The sequence below is a fragment of the Lepisma saccharinum genome, chromosome 23 (genome assembly GCF_977018435.1).
Source record: "Lepisma saccharinum chromosome 23, izLepSacc3.1, whole genome shotgun sequence".
NCBI lineage: Eukaryota > Metazoa > Arthropoda > Insecta > Zygentoma > Lepismatidae > Lepisma > Lepisma saccharinum.
The window spans coordinates 33870194-33895942 of NC_139251.1; the positions used below are offsets into that span (position 1 = coordinate 33870194).

The 25749-nt window shown below is 37.5% G+C and overlaps 1 protein-coding gene across 2 annotated transcripts in view; it reads right to left on the reverse strand.

The window, feature by feature from the left end:
• The window catches only part of LOC146005327 (zinc carboxypeptidase-like), a 29778-nt gene extending 8435 nt beyond the window's left edge, over window positions 1–21343 (reverse strand). Inside the window, exons 1-7 of one of the 2 annotated variants that reach the window (XM_083144492.1) lie at window positions 21237–21343; window positions 19165–19336; window positions 7235–7365; window positions 6486–6564; window positions 4353–4503; window positions 3437–3597; window positions 1668–1758 (exon numbers count right to left, since the gene is read on the reverse strand). In XM_083144492.1, coding sequence (XP_083000618.1) covers window positions 1668–1758; window positions 3437–3597; window positions 4353–4503; window positions 6486–6564; window positions 7235–7365; window positions 19165–19323 — 772 coding nt within the window. In that variant the 5' untranslated portion in view covers window positions 19324–19336; window positions 21237–21343. Of the gene's footprint in view, window positions 1–1667; window positions 1759–3436; window positions 3598–4352; window positions 4504–6485; window positions 6565–7234; window positions 7366–19164; window positions 19337–20044; window positions 20099–21236 lie in introns of those variants that run through there. The other variant, XM_083144493.1, reaches the window with a different exon arrangement.
• Window positions 21344–25749: the final 4406 nt, after the last annotated feature.

A 25749-nucleotide genomic window follows, 5' to 3' on the forward strand; every position in this document is an offset into this window, starting at 1 on the left:
CTTGTAACATCATTACAAATACCTTGATATTTATAAATGCTGTTTAAAAGTCAAAACAAAAGGCCATGTAGGGCTAAAGTACTGTGTAGTTAGCTTCATGCAAGAAAACTAATCAGCTTTGTACTCTGACAGGAAACTGAAAACTTGGCCATATAAAATTACAAAAGAGAGTTCAGGTATACAAGAATGTTGATGCTTTGGACGACCACTTTACTTCAAAAAAGTTCCGACAGATCAGTTTTCCCTCTAAGAACAACATGTCAGGCCCACGTGGAGTCCAATAAATCGTCCCCTGAAACCTTTCCCACCAATAGCGTCCGTCCAAGAAATGACAGAACTTGTCATGTGCACATAGAGTAAATCAGATGTTGCCAATTCAGTTTCTTTAGAGATTTCTGAACGTGAGGTTGCGGTTGCCTTATCTTGGGTAGGTTGTGTTATTGTATTGTATTTTTTTATAAAATATAAAGACCTTGAGAGTATAACGTTACAGTGAATGAATGGATGTCTAAACACTGCAGGCAAAAGTGACAACAGCGCTTCTTCGAAAAACAGGTGGTGGCTTCAAACCAGATACTTATCCGGTCGGCTTCCTCTGGGGGTTGTGTCAAAGATACCGAACTGGCGTTGCTTCCAAAACTAGCACTATATACAACAGGGTGCGAAATCACTGCAGATTGGTGGGAGGGAAGGAGCAGAGAGACAGCCAGATACACATACACACATATATATATATATATATATATATATATATATATATATATATATATATAATGCCGTTATATATGTGTCAATTATTAAATAATCAAATTATTTTATAAACTATACAATATATTATATCGATTGTATTTCATTCAAAATGTAATTGCAAATTAAAGGTTTTGATGTACTAATGATACTATGAACAATGATTTGCATAAGGGAGGAGGGACAAAAGTTAAGAGACATTAAGAAGATAATACGAGTAGTTTCCTTATTATGTGTTTTATTAATATATTTATATACTTTGTGGTTGCTAATGAAAGGTGATGAGAAATGGAGAAGAAATAAGTCAGTCAAATTTCTGTGTTCTGGGGATTGCTGGCTGGATTCAGTTTTCTAAGAGATGAGGCTCTTTGTTGTCCGTTATGTTATCGATATTATTCCTGTCAAGTATATTCGAATCCCAAACTAATTGAAGACCCAGGGGAAAAAACGATGAATGTCGATTTTTCGCCCATTTTGAGATCGCAGCGCCATCTGATAGCTCTGAATCTGTACTATAAGAATGAGAACGGCCTTGGTTGGGAAACGGTCAGAAGTGCCTGAAAAACGCATTATTATTTTTGGATATATATTCACGTATATATGAATAGAAATATTTGTTTTTCATTTCCTGGCAAATCGTCTCGAATGAACATTCATCGTTTTTCCCCCTGGCCCTTCAATTGTTTATGATCGTTGTTAAAACAAAAACTCTCCCTCCCCCCTCCCCAGAAGAGTTTGGTGGGGGGAATTCTCCCCACCCCCTGGGATTTCACACCCTGATATACAAGAACGTTCATGCTTAGCATTAAAAAAAAATGTGGTATTAAGTAATAAACTGCATGTCTAGCTTACAACATCTCAGTGACAAGTTACATTTGTTATTTACTGAAGGTCCGATACAAGTGCAAAATAACACTCACCACTCCATTGTACATCCCAGTTTCTGTCCATGTCAACACCAACACAGTTGGAATAGCCATCATCAGAACTTGTCTTTCTCCACAACCTGTCCTGGAAAATGAATTGCAAGGATTAATACTAGGGCTGAGCCAATACCACATTGAACCGATACCGATACTCTTACCGATTCTCACCGATATAGACACTTGAAAATTTCAATAATTAAAATTTGTTCAAGATATTGATCAATATTGGTGTGTAAATATTCTTCTCCAATTATATGATTCAATTTACCAATAAATTTGCTTTAGAATATTCAATAATTACAATCAGAATATTAAAATAAATGTTATGTAATCACAAAATATAATTTTTCATGCAAAAAATGTGCAAAATAAAAATACATTTTGAATATTGCATAATGTCCAGGATAAGTACACTCCACGAAAGTGTCGCGTGGCATCCTTGCAAACCCCAGAATGACCAAAATACCGGAAAAGTATCGGCTGGTATCGGTAGATGAATTCCAACCAATACTTTCCGATAGTGATACATTAGCATCAGTATCGACTCAGCGCTAATTAATATACTAGCTCTTTCCAAACAGGCATGGAGCTTTTGATATATTTGCAACATACTAATTCCCTTCACTATTTTTACAACGTTTATCAAGCTCTGCAAATTACTTAAAATAACATTCCCATCTTGCAAATACTTTCCACATTCTTCAGTACACTTTGAAAAAATCATCTATAGCAGTGGTTCCCAAAGTGTGCATCGTGGCACCCTTGGGCACCGTGGCTGGCTTACCAGGGCACCCTGAAATGCAGTACCGGCTCGTGCCTAAAATAACAGGTGAAGAAGTACATTTATAGGCAATGAAAAACAAATAGTAAGTGTCAGTGGGCCCCCCACAATTTAAAACGTCTTTTTTGTCTTCATCCGTCCATCTGGAAAATGGTGTCTGCAACAAATTACACACTAAGTCATTTACTGGGTTCATTGTAGAAACCACAGCTCAACACATGAACACAACACACGATAGGAAACGCGAAATACACACGCGGTACATGATCTTGCGAGAACGGAACGATTTTGCCACAACCACTGGATGCAATGTTTTCTGTCGACGAGAGAACTGCTGCACCTAGATGACGACACCCATTCAATTCCAACGCTAGGTGACATCACCGTTGCCATGACAACCAGCTAAAGTCTTCCGCAACCTGGCGGCATCTGCTCTTGGTTTGTTTATGCTACGACGAACTCTTCACATGCGTAGCGCCGAGCGGCGTATTATTTGAGTATTATGGTGTGCGTTCTGCTGGGAAATAGTTTAATTTAACAAGCAAATGAAAAATGTCAATATTAATTTGAAAAGTAGGTGAAAACATCTGCACTTGTTGCACTTGGCCATCTGCCACTGCTGAAATGTTCCAATATTTTTGCTGAAATTACACTTATTCATAATATGTGCATATTTAGTACTTTTTACACAAAATGTTTCTGAATTTGAAATATAAGTTTATTTTTTAACTTAAGGTAAGCATCCTAACAACACTAACTGAGCATTGCAAGTGTTAGATAGGCCTACATTCTGACTTGGTCACCATGGAAAGATCTTGAAACACCGAGGGCACTGTGAAACGATAAAGTTTGGGAACCCCTGAGCTAGAGTATGAAAGTCGGCCATTCTTGTTAAAAATTGGTAACTTGAACATCAAATTAAGCACATGTTTCAAACATGTAATATACAGTCTTACCCATTTAGGCCTGTCATTATGCTTACCACTGTGCAACTGTAGTCGTACCCATCAGGATTTGCAACAGGCAGGATGTACCAAATATAATTATCCACAACTTTTCTAATGGCTGCTTCCTCACTTGTAAGTAGCCCGTTTACTATCCACAGAGCAACTGCTTGACTTATCCACTCATGTCCATGAAAGCCTGGAATAAAAGTCAGAAAGTCAAGCAGACGAAAACAAAAGTGTATTTTTCTGTTGCTTCAACTTGTTCACACTTTGACAACAGCTTCTTATAATGTATAGAGAGTAATTGTGACTACCCTACTGAAAATTCTGTCTACTGTTTTCAGTAAATCAATGGGTGTTTTGAAACATCTACTGTTTTCAGTAGCTGAACTGTAGTGCTACTCTATTCTACTGTTTTCAGTAGCCAAACTATAGCTACTGTTTTCAGTAGCTGAACTTGTCATGTCAGTATACTCTAATGGAACTTAACTTACCTTTCACCTGCTACTAGAAATACATAGCATGCGATTGCCTTCAATTTTGCATCAACAAAATATTTTTTTGCTTCCCAGTGCTTTACTCAAGTATTATGTACTCATTTGAAACTGAAGGCAATTCTCAATTGAGACGTTTCGTAAAAGGTGAATCCAGAGCACTCAACATTTGGAGAGGAGTTGAGTAGCAATAATATGAATGCAGTCTTCAGTGGAAAAAGCTTCCTGTGCCAAATAATTGGAGAGCTTCAAAAATGAATAATAACAGACTGCATCGACAAACCCACACTGCAGTGTGCTTACATTGCAAGAAAAAAACTGACTTACAAAATTATTTCTGCAAGAAACTTTACAAAGAACATGAGTTATTGTTTACATCACAATGTATTTAGCCTCGAAATTTTAAAGCCCTGGAATTGTACTGGAATTTGGTTTTGTCGCTAGAGTAATATCATACCTGCATCAATCCAAATTGCTGGTTTTGCTTCCTCACGGTGTGGCGAAATTCTCATAAGCTTAATGTCCCTTCCTTCACTCGAAGTTCCAATTGTTATCACAGTTAGCAGATCTTGATGCTTTGCGTCCATTAAGTTCATCCAGTTATAAATCTGTGAAGAACAATATGTCTGTTCTGAATACAAACAAACAAAAAATGGAAAACCATAAAATTCCCATGAAAACATAGAATTCCAATGGAAAGTTTTATTTCCCTATTTCACCAGTAAGCAGGAAAATATATAATGAAGACAGTAAAATCCAGTGATAAAAAATTTGACATCTATCATAGGGGCTGGCTGACCATGTTAAAATTGACATAACAAACTATGTACGAGGAGGCGTATTTGGAAAGTAAGTACCGAAAGGGTGTAAGAAATAAAGTAAAATAGTTTTTTACCTTTTTTTATTTGCATTGCATTCTACAGACCTTAAACTACTTTTCTATGTAGTTTCCACCATTTTTCAAGCATTTGTCATAGCGTGGCACTGGTTTTTGTATCCCATCGTCATAGAATGTTCCCACCTGTGATGAAAGCCATCCATGCACTCCTGCTTTGACATCATCATCCTCGTCAAAATGCTGACCACAATTTTCGATATTCCAGGCGACCTGTCACAATTTCATAGAGGACTGTTTTCTTGAAATTTGTGGAAATTCCATGGAAAGCGACGACATTGTGAAGCGTCTGTTTTCATGAATTTACGCGTCAACAGCATGCACCAAATCCTCGGTCACAACAGATTGTCGACCGCTCCTTGGCTCATCGTGAACTGTCTCACGACCTTCTTTAAACATCAAAAATAAAGTCCTCTCTCAGTTGACGGTGGATGTCTGGATGTCTACCAGTTTCACGTTTCATGCATTGAGAAAACGAATCACAGACCGGACTTCACAGTCGGCGGGCCGATTGATTTTCTTGAACATTTCAAATCTTCAGAAAACTACGAAGAAAAAGCATGACCTGCTCCCACGACTGCCTGTGGCTTACTAACGGATGAAGAACGTCAGCGAGAACTCACACGGTCGTAACTGCAGCGCTACAGCGGCAATATTTACAAACGGTACTTACTTTATGAATATGCCTCGTAATACACAATACAAGTGTTTTTCTTCCTATTCCATTGGGTGTGATGTTGCAAACATGAAGTTTGTTGTAAACCGTCACTTGTTAAAGAATATTCAATGTGCTGTGTAAATATTTAGTGAATTACAATGTGCAGTATATTATTTTTCACATCTTTTTGTGGGATTTCTAAAATTATAATGAGTGTATCATCATTGAGATTATTGACACCGTTCACCTAACAACTAGTGCTCCAAGTGGAAATTTCTAGCTTGGGTGGGGATGGAAAGAGGTTGGGTTGACCTTAGAGAGCTTTGTAAGCTCCATTTTCATGGAATATCTTGAAAAAAATACTTGGAATAGGTGCCAGAAAAAATAATATGTTTTTGCAAATGATAGAATACTCGGGAGGACATTAAAAGAATTATATGTAGCATCATCACTATGATGATGATAAAAGAAAAGTGGCACAACAGCCCGTGGGTGCTAGAGCCTACCTACCTGTCAGCCTCTCTCTCATTCGCCAAGGTAGGAGATCACCCAACCAGTTACAGGGTGACATGTGGTCAGCACAATAAACCTACAGTCATTGTTTTACGTTTTCCATGACCAGACTACACTACTCATTCAGAGCTCCCCAATTTCCTCACAATGGTGGATGGCTACCGGTCCCATACACCGGCCGAAATCTGAGGAGAAAAGTTATGTTTCCCCCCAGGAGACTCGAACCTGTGTGCATCCCGTAGCCGGAGCGGTGTAAGGGGTAACCCATGTAGTAGACTAACGAGACTGTGGTATCTGGACCTGCAGCCAGTGTAATCTTCTGTTGGACATGTGTTGTCGGATATGTTTGTGCTTCTTCTTTCATCCATCTCATCACATCAACATTCATCGCGATTAGCAAAAAGTGGCAGAGAAGCAACTTAAAATAACTCAATTCAATCCATAGCCGAAGCCCAAAGCATGACGCCTTATGCCGCATTATCATTAGAACCCATGAAGTGAAAATAGAAAAAATGGGAACTTACTGTTTTCAAGTTGTGGTAATTCCTCCAATCCATGAACCCGATATTTGTCTTGTGTAATACTTGGGACTTGTCAACTAACCTAAAAGAAAGTTATTGATGTAAGCAAACAAAGAAATATATATTTTTATTTGGCCAAACACAGTCATCATATCAGATTTTGAGAATCAAGCAAACCCCTCTTCTAAAAATGAAAATAATTACTTCAGAAATGTTAGCAACTCATGATCATGCCACCAAAGGTTCTGGGTTCGAATCCCAGTCTGAGCTTGCTTGTGTTCATTTGTGAGTGCCCGCCCCTTCATCGACTTCAACTAATCATCAATCATACTCATCATAATGACTGTCCGAAAGTGACAAAAAAATCAATGCAAAATAAGATTGATTGATTTGGTGTTTTAAGTCCACTTTAGGCTAATCGGGACTGGACCTACAGTTTAAAGTGGGATCCGAACCACTATGTGACTCCACCGGATATCGAACCCGAGATCCTTTGATTACAAGGCATTTACACTACCACCACCATTGTGGAGGCTGCAAAATAATAAAAAGAAAAATTTGCTCAGAAATTGAATTTTAGAAGTCATTTTTTATACATACAATAGCAATTTTTTCTATGTGAGACTTCTGTCCTGCGATGAACAAGTAAATTAACCAAAGAATGAAAATTACAATATTAATTGTTGCATTGATCCTGTATGATAAAAATTTTATATACATTGTTTGCATGTCATCTGCCATAAAATACTTACTGTTGAACATCCTGTATTGAAATATTGTACTGGAACATGCCATTGTCAAGGTGGTCTGTGAAAGTTGAGTAAGCAGGTGAAATCATTATGTTTCCAGGTCTACCGAAAGAAGCTCGTGTCCAAAAGCCAAACTAAAAAATAAGAATTATACTTCCATGATTTATTTCATATTATAAACAAGACTTATACAGTGCCTTTCACTGTTGAGTCTTCCGAGAAGCGGCGGCTAACATGCCAGGTGGTGGGAAGGTGTCTGCTGGCATTTAGACCCACAGTTTTATGCTGACCTTGTCACTGGACGCGTCAGTGCTTCAGTATCCAAATAGCTGGTCTCCAGTTTGCACATGTTTGTGAAGTGTTAAGGTGTTAACAAGTGTTTTAGACTGTTTTATTTTACATATTGCTGGTGCTATTCTGCAGTCTAATAATGCTATGCTATGCATACAATTTAAAACAAGGGAGTTCTATGTAAGACTCTTGCGTCATTACGAATTCTTGTAGGGATGTCATAAGGCGTTTGGCAGCAGAATCCCCAGATGTCCCTGTTCCACACAGACACAATGTTCGAGAACTCATGAGCAAATTTAGGAAAACAGGGTCTGTTCTTGATGAGAAGTGAAGGGCGAAATGGCGTGTACTTACTAAGGAGAAACTAGACGACGTTGGAGCATGATTGGTACACACTTTTCAAATAACCCTCCGGCGCCTTGCACAAGAAGCAGACATTTGCATGATGTCTGCATGGCGAGCTATCAAGCTTTGAAACCTGAAGCCATACTTTAGAAGAATTAAAAGAACACATCAGGAGAGAATTTGAAGTAATTTTGGAAGAGGACCACGTGTGTTACTGAGAATTTCCTAAAAACATGCCGTAAATGTGTGGATGTAGGACATCATTGCCAACAGCTCTTGTAACAAGGTATCATGGGCGTCCGGAAGGGAGGGGGGCAAGGGGGTGCCATGCCCCCCCCTGGAAAATGAAAGGCAACCAAAAATTATGTATTTCACACATATACTTTCATTTTAGCCACAATAATATGTGTTAATTATTGCATGAACATCATAAATTCAAATTTAAGCAATTTTTTTTAGGGAACAACACTTTTGTTGGAGAAAATGTGCCTTGTTTGCCCCCCCCTCCTAAAAAAATACCTTCCTTGCCCCTTTCTGGAAAAAATCCTGCGGACGTCCATGCAAGGTATGTACTCATTTTAATTTTAACTGTCTGTGTAATTGTACGAGCTTGTTTAATTATATAGCTAGTAGTTCCATTTACACAGATGTTGCATGCAGTTTGCCAGCAGACACGCTCTCTCTGCCCGGTGTAATAGCTGCCGCTCCGCAGAAGTTGTAGGCCTAATGTATATTGTGGTCAAGTTTCCTACAAACATATAAAGTTTTTAGGAAGGGACATACAGAAGACAACCTCATTTATTAAACAAAGTACCATTATTTTTATTATTTTACAGTTAAACAACTCTATGGGATGATTAAATTGAAATTGTGAAATTCTATTTAACGAATATTTATTGTTAAATTAATATTACCACTTTGCCAGTTGTTTAATTATTATTTAATTTTACAATACAATCAGGCTCTTTGTCAAATTTAAACTAGGGGTGAGCCGATATCATTGCCTCTTCTTGATTGTCACTAACACCAATAATGGTGCTTTAATATTGTAACAAAAGTTGTTTCAAGTGTCACACCATGGCCCTGTGGTCTAAAGCATCAGGCTTTGGGCTTGGGCTACAGGATATATATGCTGGTTTGAGTGTCCTTGGGGAAGTGTAACAACTTTCCTCGTGACATTTCGGCCAGTGTATGGAACCGGTGGTCACCCACCATTCTGAGGAAATTGGGGAGCTACAAATGAGTAGCGTAACCTGGTCATGTAAAAACCTACAATAACGACTGGTGGTTCGCCATGCTGACCATACGTTACCCCTTAACTGGTTGGGTGATCGCCCACCTCTGCTGAGCAATGTGGGAATGAAGCCAGCAGTCGGAAGGTAGGCCCTAGCTCTCATTGCAAGTGTTCCACTGTGAAGTGGTGAGCGATGGGAAAAATAGTGATGTGGTGAAAAATGGAAAAGTTTGTGAATTGGTGAATGATGAAAAAAGTAGTGAAGTGGTGGTTGAAGGGAAATGTAGTGAAATAGAAAATAACGAAAAGGATAGTGATGGGAGAATTGAAAAAGGTAAGGAAGTGAAAGTGGCCAAATTAAAGAAAAACAAAAATAAATTTTTGTAAGAACATCAGATAGAATTAGGAATGTTCCAGACAAACTTAAAAATGATTTATTATGGTAAACCATAAAGATGCAAGTAAAATTAAAGCTGTAATAGATATTAATACACAATTTACAACAATGGTAAACAATCAATCTAAACCAGTAAAATGCAGGGTACACAAAGATGTAAAAATAAACTGTATGGGCAGGGAAAGGAGTGACAGTGTCTATGAATATTTTTCACCAAAACATCCAAGGTATAAACAATGACAAAAAACTAGAGGTAGAATCACTGTTAACAGACAAACTAGCAGACATAGACATAGTCTGCTTCACAGAACATTGGCTAAACTCAGGAGAAATTTCCTTCATAAACTTTCCAGACTTTTACCTAGCTTCAAACTACTCAAGATGCATCGTGGGGAGAGGAGGAGCATGTATATACATAAAAAAGAACATAGTGGCAAATGAATGCAAAAAAATTGATATATCTCAATATTGAAAAACATTTCGAATCTTGCATAATTGAACTACCTTTCTTTAAAATAACAATAATATGCATTTACCCCGATAGCATTTTGAATATATTTATCAATAATGTAGAAAACATTCTGAACCACTACCAACAAACCAATAAAAAAGGTAGCATTAATGGATGACTTAAATATTGATTTTCTGAAAAAGAATGTACACCATAGATTCAGCATGCTTTAAAACACCTTCAGAGTATCACTATGCCATATATATTTCAAACACCGACCAGAGTGACAAAAAAAACTCCAAAACTGCTCTGGATCAAATACTTTTAAACACGCTACATTTTCAATGTTCACTAGAGGTTTACGATGCAGGTTTTTCTGATCACTTTGCACAATCTCTTAAAATTTCTATTCCTTTTTCTCACAAAAGAAATGGAACTGAAGCCACAACTAAATACATAAAGAAAAGAATTTTTAATGACAATAATTATGTCTAGTTCAACCACTTACTTAGTAAAGAAAACTGGATAGATATATATGAGTCAGGCGCGGCTCGTGCATAATTTTCCTGGGGGTTCACCAAAATTATGCAAAGTGGACTTATCTAAACCTTTTGAGACACTACACGCTTTGGTTCGTAGAGATAGTACTGGGAAAATTATCAAATTTTTGCCGGTAGATTACTGACAAAGTTAATTTGCTTTATGTTCAGATAACAGTGACAGCACCAAGGAGTGTGTAAGTAGGGGGCGATCATTTTAATTTAAGATTAGTATGGTATTGTATTTAGGGGTATCTCAGAATTCAGAAAATATTCTAGCCTCAATTTTGCCTCTTCCACTCTTGCCAACTCTTTTCTGGTCCCACCACTGTCAAATAGACTATATTATTGGAACTGGATCCTGAACCTACAGTTAACACTATAACGATGGCTACAATGACTATACGTTATTGTCGGATCGGGTCTATTTGACCCGGGGAAATATTATACTATTTTTCAGGCGTTCAAATTTTCTAATTTATATCAATGACTGAAAATAATGTTTCAGGTTATTTATTAATGACATTTAACCATTTAAATGTTTAAAACATGTATGTAACATGTTTTACAAAAGAAATTTAAACATTGAATAACATATGTTATAAAGAAACCCTTGAGTTTTGATTATAATAGTTTTCTTACATTTGGAACATTTTTATCATACGTCCAGTTATCTATCATTAATGACTTGTAAGAATTTACATATTTTTGTTATCTGCTTTTTGTCGAGAATAACTTACAACACCGATTAACATGTGTTACATAGAACACGTGAATGTTGAGTGCAAACGTTTGCATACATTTCGAGCACACTGTTCTTGTTATTCGATCGATTTTTGATGGACAAGTTTAGCACCTACTTCTGGATTGCTTCTGTACACCTTGCTCTTCATTTGAACATCCGTTGGTTTGCTAGTCCATTGCTAGTTTGCCACTGAGCTCCTTTCCCAGGTACTGCAAGAACCTTCTACGTCTACCCGATTTGGCTCCCAATTCCTACGGATGTACTGTTTGGTACAAAACAAATGCATTTATTGCACTGAAGTCGATCATGTCATGAAATATAACCATGGCCATCTCCGAGCTTTTCGTTTTACACTGTAGTTTCGTACCATTTTGTGTTATTAGCTGTGCTGTGAAAGCGTCGATTTTCCGCTGTTCATGGAACATAGAAAGTAGAATCACCACCTTGTTCTTCTTGGGGCAATATGATGCTATCATTAGATCATCTTGAAATCCAAAAAAAGTGGAGCAACACACTCGCTGTTTTGTGGCAGTATACTCTGGCGGCAGTTCTCCTTTGTTCTTTTGCATCGTGCCGACCAGAGTAAGTTTCTTGGCAAGTAAATCCAGCGGCGTATACTCTGGGTCATCTAGGTAATCGCAGATGACCCGGCTGTATTTCTTTCTTTTTTTTAAAAAAAATATATATATACATTTCTTCGCAATATTCTTCCAAACCAATTTCGATGCATATATTTCTTTGCTTCCAGCACGCCGCGAATGCTTCCAACCGTTTGCCGCTGAATGTCCGGGAACCTTTCTCCAGCCGGTGGAATGACGTTAGGGAATCTCACCCTGACGTCATTCCACCCGCTTCCTTTACAACCCTTGGCGAGAAGAGAAAGAAAAGAGGGGGGAGGAAACTCTGCTTCTCAGGCGCGGCGATTCCGTGGCCAGGGTAAGTTCCTTCTGGTGAGAATCCACCGGTCTCAACCCCTAGAGTTTGCCTTTCCCTCCGCTGGCGACCATTGACCTCCTACAACCCTCCTCCACAATTCTCTCCCGAAGGCTATGTCGTCGCACATAGAAACTGTGTTTTTTATGGCAGGGACATTTCTCAGGAACGGGAATCTTGGGTTCACAAATTGCCTTCTGTAAGGGAAATAGGGAAAACATACCCGGTAAAGTGCGAAGAACAGGAAAATATGAATAACATAGGCAAACCAATTCTACGCTAATTTTCACTATACATTTACTTCTGTCTTGCTGATGTCTGTTACAAAAGGAAAAAGCTTAAATATTGAAGATGAAGCAAACTAAATTAAAATTCAAAACTTAAGCAATTAATGCACCTATAAGCTGACTCCCCCCATTCTTGTATTTGCAAAAATAGTGATGGTTTCTTCTCTCTAATCTTCAAAAGCAGCGAGAGTACTTCCTTCACGGAACTGAATATTTTTTAAAGGTAAAAAAGGTAAAGTGCTCCCCTGTGCATAGCACCATGCCATGAAGGCGTATAGGGGGTGTGGGGTAACGCCCCACACTTTCTTGATCCGGTCGTTAGTGGAGATGATGTGATCAGCATCACGCCCCTGACCGCCTTTACCCCCCAGGGTTTCCCCCAGGTACCCATGTTATTCGACGCTGGGTGGGCGCCGGGGCCGCTTCCATCGTTAGAAAAGTTCCCGGATTTGAACCGGCCGGGGATCGAACCCGAGACCTTTAGCATGGTAGTCAGACGCGTCACCGATTGAGCCACCGCGGCCACACGAATATTTTTTAAAGGAAAAGATATAAATAAATTACATATATTTTAGTTTATTTAAGTTACTATTCCACCTTTTTAGATTAATAGTGATGAAGATGAACGACTAAAACATATAAGGAACAAACACATCAGGCACGTAGCCAGGTGGAGGACTCGGGGAGCTGAAATCCCCTCCCCGAAATCATTCATATATCTAATTTAAAAAGTGTATAGTGGTAATTAATTTTACTTCATTTGCAGATTAAACACCTTGCATAATACGTTGTAATTATCTGAGATTTATCTTCAGAACTTCTACCCCCACTTTTTCAACTTTATGATGCGGCTGGTAATAAGGGATGAGTACCCTCCTCTCCACCCCACCCCGAAATAAATTTCTGGCTCAGGCCTGCACTGATTCGAACTTTTAAAACCTGTCATCGCAGGGAATTTGGAGCTCGGAAAGGGAATTTTTTTTTATCATTCATAGGGAATTTCATTCTGAGTCCTGGAGTAAGTTGAATTTTGCACTTAAATTAATAATGAGGGTTTCTATTTCACTAGTGCATGTCTTTCATTTTATATTTCACAGTTTTTTTTTTATTTTGCTTTATAATACTGTCTTGTTTTATTATTTGAAATTCTACACTTATATTAAACTGCAATAATGAGAATTAATTGATTGTGGTCGCCACAATAAGACAAACATTCCCACAAAATATTCCTAAATCCCATATGGATCCTGATATAAAATGCACGGAAACATTTATTAGTTTGATGATCAAGGGTCGGAGATTACCCACTCATTAGAACCAGCATACGCCACTGAGTAAATCCCTTGCAAGAGATACACTCGTGAAGAAATTATGGCACGTGATGTTTCTTCCACTACCTTCGATTTCCTTCAGTAAGTCCTTCACTACTCTCTCTACTTGATTTTTCTCCCTATTGACTCCAGCTTTCTTTCCTTTGTAGTTTTCAGCCTTCAAAACAGAAGCTGTTTGAGAATCTCAAATCAGCCACAGCTTGATTCCGTGTTGACCAAATTTCGACGGCATGCACTGTCTAAAAGGGCATTGCCCTCTAAAATTGACCAGTTGTTAGTATACAGTCATGATGCAATCAGGAATGTACGCTTTTCGGAAGTAAACAGTCCATCTCGAATACATCTCTTATAGGTTCAAGCTTACCTGGAGACGAGACACGAGACCTAAGCTTTCGTGTATTTGGTACGCGAGCCATTGCATTTCTTCAATTATATACAAGAACTCGTGAGAACGAACAAATTCGTCGTCCAAACTACACAGATGCTCTGCACCAAACAAAGTGTGCATGCAGATTCGTTCAGAAAGTTCCGGAAAGTTGCGGTACCTGCGCTTTGAAACCAAAAAACTGAAATAACCAACAATAGTTATGCAGATTATTGTCGACAAACAAAAAAATCCTTTTCTGCAGTATCCATCAGCAACTTAGAATATTTGTTTTTCCTGGGTAAACTGAATAGGCAAAGGGTACTGTATACGATTTCAATTGATTGATTCGTTTTATTTTACATCGTGGTTTGTGCCTCTTGGCTAATTCGCGAAGATGGAGATCAGTGATGAAATGATGAAATTGATGAATGGACATTTACAAAGAACCTTGCCGAGGGGGATTCGAACCCGGGACCATTGACGTCACAGTGCGATGTGCTAACCACTCAGCCACGGGGTCCAGGAATACGCTTTTCAAGGTTGTGACTATCCTTGAAAAGTCACATAGACGAAGAGGGATATTTCTGCAGTAGAAAAAATAGGCCTATATATTTAAAAATGAAAATCGGGCCTAAAGGACCCGACCGTCCGCAACGCGAGAAATACATTTTCTGACCAAACTTAAAAAATAACCGAAGATTACAATAAATGATTTCAAAGGCCTTCGAAATTGACGAAAATTCACGGAAGGAGAACACATTCATTTGCAGCATTAAAATATTAGACAGGTATAAAAATTGAAACCGGGCCTAAAAGACCCGTCCGTCGTTACAGTGTTAAAAAATACAAATCTCTGCCTGCTAAAATGAGTATGTATCAGTAATCGAACCCAAGACCCCTTGATTACAAGATAATTCTTATATAACTATTCGAAAGTATATCGCTAAATCAAAACGATTAGATTCTATTCTATGCAATATGTTAACTTCTCGCACAGCAACAACTACACTCCTTCCAATACACAATCCACCTCACTTCACTCAATGTATCACTATGCCATATATATTTCAATAACCAGCCATGCACTTCAAAACAAACTAACAAGTATGGAGACAATGACACGTAACAAAGTTAAATGCACACGTCCCTTCAAACACCCTCTCGCGCTAGAGTATAACTGATCGCACAAAACCCAAACAACTTTTTGGTCGTCTTCTGACGTAAGTGCGAAATGCCTTAATTGTTAGGTTAGGCTTGAATAAATAGTAAATATTACATTTTTGGTCAAGCACGGTAAGCCCCGAAAATTGAGTGTATATATTCTAAGACAACTAAACCTAAAAAGCCTAACATGTTAACGAAAGCATTTAGTCTGGCGTAAGAAGACCAAAAGGTTGTTTAAGTCTTGTCCGATAAGCGACCTCTCGCCCTCACGCTATTTTTGACTTTTCGGCTCCTTCCACCTGAAGTGTTTCCATCTTAAAGATGAAAACTCTGAATGTGTAGGCAAGTTGTTTTCTATCATATTTATCTTATTTGTCCCATCATGTTTACTTCTAGCTTTTGTTTGGGGTCACCTCTATATTTATATTACACCCTCTTGATTAATCTAATAAGTCTTGTAAAATATAAAAATACAAAGAGAATGCCAAATGAATTCAAATTGAAACACATAGTGCAACACTGAAAGAGAGAAGAGCGTGGTTGACTCCAGCTCACTGGTGATCCTACGAACTGCGCATGTCCGTTTTGACGAGACGACCTTCCTGGAGTATCCGACTGCATGTATTTTCGCCATATGTATGCATCGAGCTTCTGCTAGCCGCCCTAAGCTTTTAGCATGGTAGGGGTTGGCTTGCGGAGGTTCAGCGGAGGCTTTGCACGAAACGGAACTAGAGGGGAGCTGAGTGGTTGTGGCCCGCGGTTTCTCCTTCTCACTAAGAGAATTTGGCACTCTACGCTTATGAACTTCTCAGTTATTGTTTATTTTGTATATTACTGGGGGTTCACTGCACATTTGCGCTATACAGCCAACCACACCTGATATGAGTGCAGTACAGTAAACCAGGCATTTGATAAATTCCATAATACCTTTTCCTACTATTATGATATAGCTTTTCCAAAACAACGAGTTAAGAAATAAAAACATAAAGACAAATCATGGATCACAATATTTCAGTAAATTTAAATCAATATATAGAAAAGTGATCGAAGCAGCAAAACATATGCACAATGACAAATTAATATCAAACAACTCTAACAAATCCAAAGCTATGTGGGATGTAATAAACAAAGAATTAGGCAGAAACAACAGAGTACAAGAGAACATCACACTGCAGCACAATGGGTTAACCATAAAAGACCCCCAGACAGTGGCAAACATGTTCAACAAGTACCTCACTGAATTAGAGATAAACCACATCAAACCTATTCACAAATAAAGGTAAAATCCTGTAGCACATCAATGTACCTACAACCAGTCACTGAAAAAGAAATGGGAAACATCATTTCAAATATGAAAGTAAATGGTCCAACAGTCTGGATGATATACCTTCGACAGTCCTAAAGAAAAGTCTTACCCACATCCTCTATTGTGCTATCTAGTCAACCTATCCTTCTCCACGTGCGTTTTCCCTGACAAATTAAAGGTGGCAAAAATTAAACCAATATACAAAAAGGGGGATAAGCACAACATAAGTAACTACAGACCCATAGCATTACTCTCCCCCTTCTCTAAAATCATATAAACTGCAATGAACAAACAATTGACAACCTTTTTAAAAAGGAACAACATAATCTCAAATTCACAACATGGCTTTTGGAAAGTCAAATCCATAAATACAGCAATATTTGAATACATAGAACATGTCAGAACACTCTTAGACAATAGAGAACAATGCGTTGGACTATTTCTAGACTTAACAAATGCTTTTGACACAGTATCTATCACATGACCAACTCACAAATAAACTAAACCACTATGGTATAAGGGGGTTGGTAAACTCATGGTTTAAGTCCTATTTACAAAAACCACAGTCAAATCGTGGAAATCTTACATACAAAAAACACTTCTGTATCTGCCTGCCTTTCTAAACCTTGTAAAGTATCATGTGGAGTCCCCCAAGGCTCGATCCTGGGACCAATTCTATTTATTATATACATAAATGACTTGTCATCAAACTTAGAGCCAACCAAAACAACTTTATATGCTGATGACACAAGTATAGTGCTGACTGGCAAAAAATGTGCAAACACTTCATTCTAACATCAAACACACAACAGACAGAATTTCAGAGTGGTTCAGCAGCAACAAACTAACAGTAAATAAAAACAAAACAGTAGCAATAAAATTCCACCACCCAAGAAATAAAAGCAACAACATATCAACTGTAAACATAGACAATGAAGACATAAAATTTGAAAATTCCCCAAAATTTCTGGGCATATGGATACAAGAAAATCTCAATTGGACCAAAGGTCCCGGGTTTGATCCCTGGCAGGTTCAAATCCAGGAACTTTTCCGACGGAAGCAGCCTTGGCAGCCACCCAGCATCGAATGACGTGGGTACCTGGGGGAAACCTGGGGCAGGGGGGTAAAGATGGTCAGGGCATGATGCTGATCACATCACCCCCACTCATGACTAGATCAAGAAAGTGTGGGGCGTTACCCCCACAACACCTATATGCCTTCATGGTGTGGTGCTAAGCACAGGGGAGCACTTTACCTTTTTTTACCTATATTAACTATCTAGCAGAATCATATATGGCATAAGAATCATGAAAGATATTACAAAAAAGAGCACAATAAAAACCCTATATTTCAGTGTGTTCCAATCGCAACTAACATACGGCATTATATTCTGGGGAAATCCAACAAACGGCACAAAAGTATTTAATCATCAGAAAAAAAGTATTAAGTTGTATAATAGGAAAGAAATGGAAGGAACCATGTAGGGAAATCTTCAGGGAACTTTGCATTCTACCACTACCCTGCCTCTATATACTTAATTTATTATGGCATGTAAAAATGGATCTGTCCAAATTATCCAAATACAACAAGGAAGTATATCATTACAACACGAGGAACAACTCCAATCTTGCAGTTCCAATGCATAACACATCACTATTGAAAAAGGTCCAAAATCCACCTATACAACAAGTTACCAGATCATTGAACCAGTAGCCAAATTAAAAAAGGAATTAAGAAATCATCTGTTGTATCATTGCTATTACTCGGTGAGTGAATTTTTGGACATGTAACTCATCAACTCAGTTGTAGGTTGATGAATTGGAGGTATATGGATTCATCCACAAGAGTGCTGGATCCAATCTTACATGTTGTATCTGTTATATCACATGAGTGCAAATTTAGTATCATATTATAATGTCATTAGTCTTACCTTTATATTATCTCTCAATATTTAATGTTTTAATCCATTGCAGAATATTATTTTTATATTGTAACTTTAACATGTCTTACTGGTGTTACTTTTATGTATAGACAATAAACTATCTGTATATAAATCTGTAGTGAGATCATTTCAGTGTACGTATATTACATTATTATATTTCATTGTGTTAGTATATTGTAATGTTTGACTGACATGTCCCATATCACATCACAGCATGAAAATGCAAATGTGATTCATGGATGAAACAAATCTAAATCTAAATCTATACATCGATTTACCAGTGTTTTGCTTAAAGTATTCAAGAATTACATCTGAATATTAAAATGGCTGACATTTTAATCACAAAATCTGTAAAGCTTGTGCAAAATAAATTAAAATGTTGAATTTTGAATAATTTCCAGGATAATAGGACTCTCCGAAAGTGTTGTGTGGAATTTTTGCAGACTCTGAGATATACTCAAATTTCCAAAAAGTTCTGCTATGGATACCACTTGTATTGGTTGATTCTGATACGTCAACATCAGTTTCATCTAAGACCTAGTTTAAATATTTTTGTTAAAACACATTAAATTGTGTACTTCCACACATAAATAGACCTTACTCCTGGTTTTCCCTCTTGCAATTGATTAAGTGCATCTCGCTGGAACTCTGTGTCCACTGCAATGCTCAAAACTTTGTAACCTTCATAATTTGCTTCTTCTGCAGCGTGGCTGTATCTGATCACCAGAAGAAAGATGACAATGTTCATCAGAATCTTCATTCCGAAAGGTCACCTAACATGGAAGAAAAGAGAGAACTTTTAGAATGGGCACATCATCAATCATAATGGGTGTGTATGTTTGATTTGTATACAAAATCATAACGAGTTGTTGCATTGTGAGAACTAGGGATGGACGATATTGATATTGCGATATATCATCAAGAAAATATCATCACAGATGATAAGATATGATATTTTTTCCATATCGTAATATTGCTGATATTGTCTCCACGATATATATCACCAAATATTGTGACGATATATCGCCAACACAATATCGCTAAAACATCGTGACGATATCGCCAACATGATATATACTGCCAAATATCATGGCGAATATCGCCGACGACATATATATCGCTAAAATATCATAATGATAACACTAACATGATATATATATCACCAAATATCATGACAATATATCACCAAATGTCATGATATATTGCCGACATGATATATATCGCCAAAAGTCATGACAATATATCATCTATTTGATATCGCCTGGATGATATTTTTTTTCAATATCACAATATATCGTCTGGATGTTTTATTGCCCAACACTAGTGCTAACTGTATAAAATCATTTGTAAGTTACAGCCGCTAACTTTTAACAAGGCCACCATAATTTGATGTCACTAAATGCAACGGAAGAGATTTAGTAATTTTTCCTGCATAAGAAATGTTTCCAAATTTGGAGAATTCGGTATTGGAAAAATCATACAAGCCATAATTGTCCTGTTGCACAAAGGTTAGTGGCCGAGTGGTTAGCACAGCATGCTGTTGTCAGGGATCCCTGATTCGGATTCCAGCCTGGGCATGGGTGTTCTTTGATAGTGTCCCTTCATTAATTTCATCACTCATCCTCATCTTCATGATTAGCCAAAAGTGGCAGAAGAGCAAAGTAATATAAGCAAAATCAATCAATCCATCACGAAAAGGTTAGGATCATGTATGGACATTTTTTTCACGCTAAGTATCTGAAAAGTATAATATGTTATGTGATCTGATTTGATATGTTGGAGTAGGGTAACTTGAAACATATAGAGCCTTTGTACAACATCAAAATATCTTTACAATCAACATTGGCAGTTGAAAAAAAAGGTAGGGAATAAAGAGAACACAATGTGATTTTCATAAAAATCTACTGATGTTATTGCCTTATGATCAAAAGCGTCCTTGGTTTGTTTCCTGGTGGAGGCACATTTAACAATAGTTTGGATTCCACTTTGAAAGTCCAGTCCTGATTAGTTTATCTGACCACAAGTTGGACCTAAAATGAACCCTTGTTTGTTTTGATGTGAATATTATATATATTTTTTGTGCCTCTTCCCAAAAAAATCTACTGTCGGATTAAAAATTATAGAAACTCGAGTTCGGACTCCAATTAAAAATTAACCAGTAGACCTATATAAAAATTTAGAAGCAAAGAGCTTCAAAACAAGACCAATAATGTATTGTAGAACTACCCAATATTGAAAACATTATTTTGCAAAATTGTTAAAAACGGGGTTTTGACAGATTTTGAAACCCTGAAAATTAATAATTGTGTTTAAAACCTTTCTGCCTGCACGCTATTAAAATTTCATAACGATCGAACAAACTGTTTTGGTTTTTACAAAATTTCAGAGAGCAAATGTTTGCAAAATTCAACTTTTTTGTTCTCAATAATATATGTCATACTTGAAAAAAAGATTAGTTAGCATAGATTAACACAGAATTGAATAAGCTAAATTTTGATGTAACTCTTTTTAATGTAGGTCTACTGGTTAATTCTTAATTGGAGTCCAAACTCGAGTATCTATAATTTTTAATCTGATAATAGATCCAACTATGCTTGATATTTTACAATAGTTTCTTTTAAGTCCCAGCAAATTTTCACTTCATGAAATAAGCCACCTATTTTTAATACTTACAAAGAACTAAAATAATGTATGTACTTGAGAGAGCCTGCCTCAATGTGCACAGTTTAGACTGGTTACTTGGAATGAATACCACAATACTGTCTGCACTGCTATTGACAAAGCACCAAGGAATTTTTCCAGCTGTGGAGTCATTGTGAATAGGTATGAGTCAACAAGCCACAGAGAACAATGCAAAGTAAAGAACATGAACAATGTTTCTAATTCCTTTTCTTTCCTCATTGTTTTCATTGAATGCATGAAGTGAATCAACAGCATGCTTAGAGAGAATTCAGGGCAATTTCCCCTTATGTGTATAAAGCATCTTACCCAGCAAGGTGCGAAATCATTGAAGACTGGTGGCAGGGGGAGGGAGAAATCTACGCACAACACACATACAAATATACAGGGTGATTCAAAAGTCCCATGACACCCTTTTCTCTCTGAAACGAATGTGGTAATGGAAGATCCAATTTCACCAGGGTACGGTGGGGTAAGGGCCCCATGTGTGAGGGTGCTTCCAGAACATGGCCGCGATCTTGAAGTCCACCATATTGGATCAAGATCAAATTTTTCAAATCTGTGTGTGTAAATTATTGTATGATACACACATTTAGAATGTTGTTAAATATAAAAAATAAATTGTTAAATATTTAAAATTGATTAATATTAAATACATATAAAGGAAAAAATTAAAAAGGAATTAATTTGTTACTTTTACATACAGTATATATCAGATATTTATAAAGTAGCAAAATAATTCTACTAAGTGGTTAAAGATGTCAATATATTAGAAAATAGTTGAAATTGTTTGTTGTGTAAGCTTTTTTCGGTTTTTGCTTATTAATATAAATCAATGAGATTTCTAGTTATATTGTCTTGCATTCTTATTTTACTTTTATTGTGCATTTATTGTTATTTCTGTTAATGATCTCTTGAAAAAGAGAGAGAGAGAGAGAGAGAGAGAGAGAGAGAGAGAGAGAAAGCACACACAACCACACTACTTTGTGTATGTGTGTGTGTGTGTTTTCGATACTATCATTAGTAAAGTTTATCTAAAGACAAAACTAGTTGCTAACCTATGTTCTTATGACAAAACTCTCCTCCCAGAAATTTTTGGTGAGGAGGATTTTTGAGGACAAGATTGTTGGTGGGGGGAAATCCCTCTGTCCCGCCCCAGGATTTCACACCCTGTTGCCCAAGAATGTTGAAAAGGGAAAATGGCTTCCTTTTATTATATCAGAATTCTACATTTGACCCTTTTTCTTAAATATAAACTTCAGCAGGAACAGGGGGATGCGGGGAAAGTTACTCCCTGCAAGTTGCAACCAACCCTTGGAAAATCATATACATTTATAAAAGTTCCTAAAAATATCAAGCACTAGCAGCAATTTGGTGCTAAACCTGGGGGTCAAGGACAGTTTACTTTCTCTTGATAGACAAGGCTTGTCATTAAGAGACCATAGTGCAGGGGCAAAAGTGGGGGAGGGACACTGACCAACCCCACTCCTCCCTAATTGCCACCACTGCTAACAAGTATTGCAATAAACTCATGCGTGATGTATATTCACAAGAAAATTGCAGTTTTTAGGGACATGCAGACATTCTTACACCCCATCCTGAAAAGCAACCTTGTAATGTGTCTCACTTGTGCCAGTAGCATACCCAGTTTTCAAAAGGTGGGTTACGTATATTCTTTTTAGTAGACAGTCCTCATTTTGCCATCTTTTTCTGCCTTTGATGTTCTTTTTTTTAATACTGGGCCAAAGGGGTGGTTATGACCCCAACCAATCCCCCTTTGGGCATGCCACTGATTCATGCATATGTGTAGGAACAAACAATTGCCATTCTTATTACTAAAAAAGTACATTGTAGCCAGTGGCGTGCCCAGGATTTTCAAAAGGGAGGGGTTATGTATACTTTTTCTTGGTAGTCTTCCCTCATTTTGTCATATTTTCCTACCTTTGACATTCTTTTTTAGGAATGCTGGGCGAAAGGGGGGTTAAAACCTCCATCAACCTCCCCTTGGGCACGCCACTGATTGTAGGTTAGTTCAGTAATTTACACTTATACATTAGGTAGGATGGGGCATATTTTTAGTGGGGTCCTTTCTCACATACCAATTCAATTTCATTCAAATTAAAAATTTGGCTTTATTCATATTTGAATTGGAAAACAACTCCAGAATTTATATTGAAACTTGATCATTCATACAAATGAAAAGTTTTAAATTTCAGATTGGGACATATACATGTAAAATTTTTCTCCAGCAAAGAAACCATAATACAATAGACGTAAAAACTGATTATCCATACAGTATGGATCATCAATATTAACACTTGCTTCCTACCTGTTTCTGGGGAACCATAGCATTTGCATTGTTGATATTGCTTTGTTGATTTTTTTTTTTACTTCAATTTCTGTGACACTTTTGGCTAATGTGCAAAGATGGGGATGAGTGATGATGTGTTGAATGAACCCTCACAAACATTCATGCCTAGGCCAGGATTCGAACCCGAGACCCCTGGCATCGTAGCACGATGTGTGCTAACCACTCTGCCATGGGAGCCGGCGATATTGCTTTGTAACAATAGATTGATAATAAATAGTTAATAAGAATGCTAGCAGAACTCTGAAGATATAATCACCATTCAAGATTCAACATTCATGCTGGTGGAGTAGCGCCATCCGCTCCTTCACTGCAGAAAAAAACAAGCTTGCCAATCAAATTGCCTTTCAAAAACTTGTACGTTTTGTGGTGTTGTTGCAGTGTGATATCCGCTATCAACAGGTTGTGAAAAAACATTTTCTAGCTTACGACAAATCAAGTGTTGTCTTCTTAATGAAATTTGTTATGAGAGGTTGAGTTCTCTGTCTATTCTGATCATTTAGAAAAAGTTTTAAAATGTTTGGACTTAAGCAAGGTTGTTGTTAAGTTTGCAGCTGCTCACAAAGACAGACATATCTTATTGTAATTTCTTGCTGTGGTTCATTTCCTCATTTCAGCAAAATATTATTCACACTCTTTACATAACAATAACTAGTGTTAGACTTTGTATTTATACATATGTCCAGAGAGCAAGGACCTATTTAGAGGGGAGATCCGGACCTCCCCCCCCCCCCGAAAGACTAAGTACAAAAATTAGGTAATGAAATAATAAAATAATTAAAATTAAATAATAAAAATACACTTGTTCTTTAATCAAGGGTTATTAATTTCCGTCAAACTCACTGGAAGGCAGGGATTATATTTTTATCATATGACTTTGAATGACAGTAATAAAGAAGATTTATGCAAGATTTACTCCTTTAAACTTAAAAGAAAATGCTGTAGTTTGAAGTTAACATGGTCCTGAAACGTTCTTGCAATAATTACAATATGTTACTATGATTGAAATGAAATTATATGTATGGAATATATGGTTGGTTGAATTTCATTTTCGTAGGGGGGCCGTGGCTTCCCCTTGTTCCCCTTCCCCAAGCCCCCCTGATATATCGTGGAAGTCCTTATATAATTCAAATTTTGAAATTTTAGCGCTAGAACATCAACGATTGTGAAAGACTGCAGATTATATGCCAATGAAAAATTATCCTGGTGCTGGGTTGCTTTATAAAAAATCTGTTTAACTAGAAGGTCGGCTCACGCCTATGTGGTCAAGTAAATGATCTGTCTGCTCAACTAGCAATTGCTCAGATACTCGACGCGTCCCTGAACGCTCGAAGAGCAGACGACAAAGGGGAGGGGGGATGAGTGCAACACTTGCCTCTCAACTTTGGAAGTCTCGTTTTTGTCTTAAACTGAATGCAGAGAGACGCGAGAACTTGCAGGGGTCATTTTTCCAAGGTGTCGTTTTTAAAATTGTTGTAAGTGTAAGTAAAATTTAATGGAAATTATGGGTGCGTTCCGAAAGTCTTAACGAAACGAACGCATTCAACGAAAATAACTGGGCTCGTGAATCTGGTGAAACCAGTTATTTTACGGACTTATGGGACACACTAGGCGAAAGCGCAGGCGCAGCGTTTTGTTTAGAGAAAGTTTCCGCATGGCGTCAGCGGAAGGAATGTCCTTATGACAAAAATAAACTCTATTATGGCCACTGTTACTCATTTTAATCACATTCTAAGAACGATCAAGGCATACTTATCTTGTGCATGTTGCTTCATATCGCTATCTGTTAAAATTATAATACATTTTCCGAACTAGTGCAGTTTGAATCCATCAGCACGCGCTTTGTCTGCAAGGAGCAGACGATTTTCACGGAACAAACCAGCATCCTGGCCCGTGCGTTTGGTGAATCTCGTTCTTGCACGAAACGCACGGAATGCGACTTTTGGGACAGCATAATGAAACTCACGAAACGCACGGAAGCACTTATGGAACGGTCAGTTACCATAACTCGTTTAACGCGTTAAACTCGTCCATTGAGAAAATTTCCCTCCTCAATGCATAATGCAAGAAATTTCCCTCCTTGGCGAATGCAAGAGAAGAAAAAGAAGACTGTTAATGACGATACTGTGGTGTACTGAT